Raw genomic sequence first — 7,484 nt, forward strand, 5'->3', positions numbered from 1 at the left:
TTGGATTCTAAGTTAATTATGGGTCGATTGTGAATTAAATTTTCTTAATAGGATAAGAAATCAGTAATGAAATCCGATTCTTTTCTTACTGAGTTATCCTTGTAAGGTGCCCTTTTACTAAGTACAAATACGTAGTGTGCAATTAATTCAACCAAAAACAGTACAAAAGCCTACTGACAATAGTTTTGTGGGGATACGAGTCGACCTCCCACTCTAGATGGGGGATGTAGGAGTTAAGTCAACTCGGGTCATCGACAACAATCTCAACGCATCAACCCGAGGAGTCGAAACAATTACGTCTCACCATCATCCTTGCCTAAAACTATTACAATTCGAACCTTCTCAGTTAAATTTAAAAAAAGATTGAAAAAAGAAGACAATGTTTAAAAAAAAGTAAAATACAGACTTCTAATGTTGATGGCCTAGATCTAATTTTTTATATAAAAAATTTTTTTGAAAATTTATAATTTTTAACTAGATTCAAGACTTTTAAAATGGATGGTTAATGTTCTTCCAAAGTCAAATGGTGGGATTTTACATACTGTATTTTTTTTTTTTTTTTTTAAGTTTTTATTTGCATTTTATTTTGATTGTTGTTGAATGTTTAGAAAATATAGAAAATATCCCAAATATTCAACAAAACGTGGAGGGATGTCTAAATCATTCCCTAAAAAATAGGAAAAATGAAAGAAAGAAGGAAAATAAAGTAGTTTATGGTCACAGATACTGGATGAGTGGTTTACCAGTATATAATTTAAGTGATATTGAAACATGATCTTCACAGAATTCGTGAAAGTCAATCGAGTGAAACCACATAATTTTTATATTACATTTTTATTTTATTTTCATTGTTGCTGAAAGTTTAAAAAAAGACAGGAATAATATCTCAAATACTGAACAAACGCGTGGGAGGAATGTCTAGATCATCCCCTAAAAATAAAAATAAAAAGGATTTTATGGCGCCAAATATGAATGAATGGTTGACTAGTCTTTTAATTTTTTCTCCAGTTGTCCAGTTGGTCACCTGTGGCAGGTGTGTGAGCTCATCACTGCTCTTTATTCTTGTGCTCTTACCCTTCAAAGTCTAAAAAAGGCTCAGCTGTACATGACTGACAAGAAAGATACATTCATTCCTCCAAATTTTATAAAAGTCTATAGTTTGAATTCTTAAAGGGGAGAGAGCTTTAGTCACCTTTTCTTCACTTTGCATTTGATTTTGCCTTCAAATACTGAATGTCATGTTCTAGTCTCCTTCTCCAACAATGTTATCCAATAGTTGAGATGGAAACATATTCCTAGGGATTCTGAATTTCAACAATATTATCCAATGGCTGAGATGGAAAGTTATTAAGTCTAAAGAAATCTACCATTTTTATGAGAAAATCTATATGAATAATGTGGAAGTGACCTCAGGCTGGAACCTTATTTCACACTTCTTGAAATGATTGATTCCCGTCCACTTTCACGTCAAGAAGTGCGATATGAGATTCCAACTTAAGGTCACTCCAACACGACTCAATTTTATATTAATCATTAGGAATAAGCCAATGTTTTTCCCTTATCTCAATTATGTCTAATTGGTGAAGAGCTTAACCCGAATCCAATAAGAGTTATGTTCGGGTTCTAAGATTATCCAATCCAAAGTTGAAAATTCATGCTCATTATGGGGTTTGGTTTGTTCTGGACTGGAATAAATCCGTCCAAAACAAGGAGAAAAATAGTAAAACCAGTTTTTTTCTTTTTTTTCTTTTTTTGTCAGAATTACTGATATAGATTTTTTTTTTTTTAACATTTATGAAAACAGACACACATCTGATTTCATAATAATTATTTTTTATATGGTTGTACACTGGAAAAATTGATGAATTTACTATTCTGCCCTTTATTTGAATGTAGATTCACATAAAAGATAAATAAGGGAATAGCAAATGTGCCCATGAATTAAATAATAATTGATCATGTTTTCGTCATTATTAAAAAATATATAATTGATTTAGTAATTGTTGCAAAATATTCTTTTCCAACCGAGAGCATCAATGTCAATGGATCTCTCCCAATTATTTCTTAGCCAAAATAAATAAACATAGGGACTGACTAGTTGCACATCACCTAGCACTCGCACTCCAACCTAAAAAAACGAAGTGCTTAGTTTTTTAAGGTTTCCATTCTATCCCTCCTTGTTGCACCAATACTTATTAAAGAATTTTACACCAATATTGAGATAAAGATCCCGTCATTAGTGGGAGCTCCTCCAAATTTTAGACCAAACCCATAGCAAGAGAGCTTCTTCAGTTTTTAGCTGTGATTCCTCTCATATTTTCAAGAAGGGAAAAAAGAAGTAGCGCTATATATTTTTGAAGTGCAATCATACTAGTGGAACCTAAGTGATATTTTGTTGAAGTGATGGAGTGCATCCTATACTTAGGTGATGTGCAACTAGTTGGTTTGATAAATAAATGAGAAGCATTTTCCATGCTAACTTAGAAAGATTTTAGAGTCGTGATAATGACTACTCCACATGACACACTTAATCGACTCTCCTGACATGACAAGTTTGGGAGCCATAGATGTGTACATCTCGGGATACATGGATCCCTTGGGATACACATTTTTAATGGAAAAGTACAATTGTGTATCCCGAGACATATAGATTTGCAACTCCTGAACTTGTCATGTCAGGAGAGTTGATTGAGTGTGCCACGTGAGATAGTCAGACTATCATGATTCAAGATTTTAAAACTTAGTAAGGGACGTTCTGTTTGAATGGATTACCACATTAGCAGTCCAACACCACATTCCTCTAGATTTCATCAAAACTTGCATCCAATTTTATTTATTTTTTCAAAAGATAATTTCTTGTGGGCTTTACCCAATGTTTTGAAAATGGATGTCCACTTAACTCCAAAATTAAAATTTAACTGTTAAAAAAAATCTTTTTTGAAAAAACAAAAATCAAAATCAAATTTTATAGAATTTTTACCTCCACAATTCGGATTATGTTTTTGGATGCCACAAGGTGAGTCGAAATCCTTAGTAAGGTTGGGTGGACTCTAAATAAATCCTTTTGCTGCTTTTTTATTTTAACCATATGGATCCATTGATATTTTTTTAAGGGCATAGCCAAAAGTTTCTTCACCGAATCAAAGAAAAATGAGATGGTTGAGATCATCCAATCAGATTGATCATTGGATCCATAAATCTGTTAGTAGGACCCTTTAATGTCACCTCATCATGATTGTCTTCAGTTCTTGCCAACCACTTATTTAGAGTATGAGTCAGTCAATACTGAGAAATCCGTATCTAGTGACTAGTCAGCTCAAATCATTATTAGCAAGTTAGTAAAATTATTTGGGAAATTATAACATACTATTAAATCATTTTTAATATAAAAAAAAGAATTATAATTTACCTAGAGCCCTCTGGTTTTTTTGTGAATATTTGAGATGTCCCCATATATTCTCAAATTATCGACATGCTATATGACCTCAGTCTTCCATGAGAGATTAATATAAAATTATTTAAATACATTCACCTTTAATATCTTATGAAAAAAAATAACTTCAATGTTTCTTCCTTAAACCCACCATCTTCAACCTTGAGGGTAAAATTTCCAACTTAAAATTCTATCTCCTTCAACATTTAAACCTCCAAAACAAAATATAGTTAGAAAAATTGAAATTCATGAATTTTTTTAATCAAGAAAATCAAGGATTTTCGTCGAGAAGTTGAAGAATATGGATTGACGATTGAAGTGGGATAGGTTAGAAAAAAATTATCTTATATAATGAAGTATATCAAGATGACATTTATTACAAGATAAAATAAGATTTTTTTTTTTTTTTTTCTTGTTAGACATTGAAAATGAGGGTATGTAAGCTATTTTTGTTAGTCAACAAGAAAGATGGAGGTTGATGTGGGACAAATGCACATTAAGGGTTTAAAAAGCAAGTCTAGTTGGATTTAATGTGGTCCAGTTCCTCAACATAGGACTGGGACATTTATCGGAGGCAATTTGACTCTTCAATTCCCTTTTGAAAATTCGTTGGTTTTATTTTATTTTATTTTATTTTTTTATTCTTCTTAAAGACTTTTGTCTTTTGAAAACCTTCTTTTATCTCCTTCAATTTTCAACTTATCCTCGTCTCAAATATTGACCAAAACTTAAACTAAAGGTATCCTCTAGAAGTAATTTCTAATTGAGAACGGATCCCCTGATACATTTTTCCTTCAGAAGTATAGATCCCTATAGTGATTTTTCTAGAGTTGAGAGAGCTATCTTAAAAAAGAAATTAAACCTAATCTATCTAAGGATCACGGTCTAGATCATATTTTAAAATAATAATAATAATAATAATTAATAAACAAACTTATTTTAGTCTCATAGGATTTATTCCCTTTCTAATTTTGTCAGGTAATAAATGTTTCTAAACTACTTAAAACCAGCTTAACATGAATGTTAAGATAGCCAAGGAATGATCAAATTAGATACTCAAAAGAACAATTGGGCTGTTGTGATTATTAGCAATAGGGTATACGGGTGTTGTGTATTGTGTAGCCTAATAATACTGATCAATAAGGAGGTATTGTTAATCAAAAAAAAAAAAAATTTAAGTAATTTTATCGATACTAGGTAAAACTCTAGTTATATTTCTTTAGGCATTTATATATTTGGTGAGAGGGTGTAATATGTAACTAAGTTTTTTCTCTTCCTAGTAGAATCAATGTGATCTGTAGACGTATCTCAATTTTGAGATAATCACATAAAAATCTCTATCTTTTGTCTGTAGTGCATCTTGATTTACTTTTCTTTACGAGTTGTTCTTAGATCAATTTCTTTACGTTTTTCAAATTAATCATAAATCAAAAAATAAATGTTTCAGTCTTAACCTCTCTCCATCTCTTGAAATCTTAACTCTCTAATGCATCTATTTTATTGGTTAAAAATATCATTTTCATAATCTCCCATTTTTTTCCAAAATTTTCTGAATCCTTTCAGAATTGGCCCCACCAAATAATTGCCTAATCCCAACTTGTTTACTATGGTTTTGATGTTAAAGAGCATAGTGGATGGTATCCAGGAGATGCTCCAACTACTGATTTGATTGGTTAAGTAGCTAAAGCTAATACATACCAACCCCACAATGTGATTAGCAAATAAGGACTTGTTTAGAAAAGAAAAAGAATCAATTATTAAGGGAGAGGATGGTCTCTTATTATAAGAAACAACTCCTTTGTCTTAATCTCCAAAAACAAAAAACATAAACAACCAAAACAACATAATAAATACTCTCACTCTCTCTCTCAATTTTCATCACAATTCACATAAGAAGATAAGAAAAAAACCCAAATCAGAGTATGTACAAATAACATAAATAAATCACAAAAGCAAAAAAAAATTTAAATAAACTAAAGTTCACCCATATCATGTAAAGTTTTCAAAACAAAGAAATTTGGACAACCATGAATGAAGGGTACCTGTTTTCCTGTCTCCTTCACTTGTGACACATATTGTGATTTACATCAACTCTTCTTTTCTTTCATCCTTCACTGTAGAAACTCACTCATTCCTTCATTTTGGATTTTAATTTTACATCCATTAAATCTGCAAATCCAAAATTTTCTCTCGATTCTTCATGTTTTCTCAATCATTTTTCGATTGGAGAAAAGCAAAATCAGACTTGAGAGAGAATTCAAATATCAAACACCAACATTGCTTGTAAATAAGATCCCTAAAATTCTCATTTTTTCTTATTTTTCTCCTTCCCATTGCAGAAAAATGAACCCAAACCGAAAAGATTTGCAGTCCCTTTGGAAATGTATGGTGGTGGAACATTAAGCACAGGACTAATTCGAACACCATTGCCGTAAGATCCGTAATTCTTCTTTAATGGAGGCTTTTGCGACATCGATGTATAAGAAGAAGAATAAGAATATGAAGAAGAAGGTTTAGATGTTGAGATGGACGAAGGAAATTTCTGAGAATGCTTGAGATAATTATGATCCTTCGATGACAATTGATGATTTCTTTTGGGAATTGGAGCTGAACCAGTTGAATTGCTTCGTGATAACAACGGTAGAGAACAAATCAAACTTCTCTTCGATCCATTACCACAACTACTACTTCGTTTAAATCTCCAAAACGATTTCGATGATGATGATGACTTCTCCTCTAATCTTGAACTTTTCTCCATTATTTCTTTCAAGCTTTCTTTCTTCGAATTCTCGGCAAATTGAAGAGTTGGAGGTTGAGGTGGTGGTGGTGGTGGTGGTGGTGGTGGAGGTTTAGGAGGAAGGATTGGTTTCTTGATTTGAAGAGGAAGAATTTTTCCATCAGAAAAGAGTTCATCCGCACAACAAGATTCTTGTTCGAAGCTTTGGCTAACACAGAAATCGAAATCTGAATTTGATTCCAAGAGTAATGAATCTGATCTATGATGATTGTGTGAGTGATCAATTGGAATAACATCTGCTTGGTTGAGATCGTGAGAAAATGAGATTCTTGGACTGATTCCTAAGCTTGAACACTCGGAACACCATAGATCGATCGCCATAGCTATAGATCTTCGAAAACTTTATTCGAAATTAGTATTAGAGGTTGAGAAATCATCCGAAGCACTTTCGGAGCATGGAATTTGAAGATTTTTCGGTTTTTTAGATCAAATTGAAAGAGAGGAGATTGAAGAACACAAGAGATTAGGGTTTGAAGAAGAGTTTTGTGTTCTAAGTTGCAGAGAAAATGAAGAAAAAGTCTTGGAATGAATTTGAAGGAGGGATAGAGAGAGAGGGACGGACGTCATGTTTCACGGGAGATACGGAGGTGAAGGGAAGATAATAAAAAATAAAAAAATTATTAATTATGGGATAGACGTTTCAACCACCAACGGAGCCGTTAGTTAGTTTGAACTTTTCGTCAGTTGGCCTATGCAGTAACAATGGAGCGGTCAATGGATCGAATCATGCCCGAATGATCTAATAACTTCGGATCTGGATAGAAGATTTGGATTTCTCTAAGAATTCGAACCTATAAAAACTGATTTCATAATAACTTATTAGATCGACTATGGGTCAACCTGGTAGAATAATTTAGACATGCCCCTCAACGTCCCTGTGTGACGAAATGGTCCTTTTTCCTACATATCCATATCCTTGATAGACCTAAATGCCCTCAGCTTCAACCTCTAGTGAAAAATAAAATCTTTGAATTTTTCTCACCAAAACTTATCAATTTTCAATAAATTAACATATGAGGGTTTAACCCTTCAACCTCTTCTTTAGTCCATAGTCTTGAACCTAGGGGTAGAGCCAAGATTTTCTTATGGTAGGGGCAAACTATGGTTAATTGTATGATTGAAGAACTTGAAAACGAATGATTTTAATGAGAAATTCAGAGGTTTTTAGTTAGAAGTTGAAAAAAAAGATATTTAGGTCATCTCTAATTAGTATATGAGAAGACTTGGTCAAGAGACAATGGCATCAACAAGAAA

General features: G+C 32.4%; 1 protein-coding gene across 1 annotated transcript; it reads right to left on the bottom strand.

Annotated features, from left to right (window-relative positions):
- Window positions 1-5,412: 5,412 nt before the first annotated feature.
- LOC147394448 (uncharacterized) lies at window positions 5,413-6,807 on the bottom strand. Its single transcript, XM_086453050.1, has one exon. The coding sequence runs from the start codon at window positions 6,549-6,551 to the stop codon at window positions 5,739-5,741; it is 813 nt and encodes a 270-aa protein (XP_086309176.1). The 5' UTR covers window positions 6,552-6,807; the 3' UTR covers window positions 5,413-5,738.
- Window positions 6,808-7,484: the final 677 nt, after the last annotated feature.

This window comes from Akebia trifoliata, chromosome 9 (assembly GCF_017979445.1).
Source record: "Akebia trifoliata isolate Shusen 1 chromosome 9, ASM1797944v1, whole genome shotgun sequence".
Classification (NCBI taxonomy): Eukaryota; Viridiplantae; Streptophyta; class Magnoliopsida; order Ranunculales; family Lardizabalaceae; genus Akebia; species Akebia trifoliata.

What these genes read in the sequence shown, in the direction of transcription:
- LOC147394448 (XM_086453050.1), bottom strand. Translation starts at nt 6,551, where the DNA reads ATGGCGATCGATCTATGGTGTTCCGAGTGTTCAAGCTTAGGAATCAGT.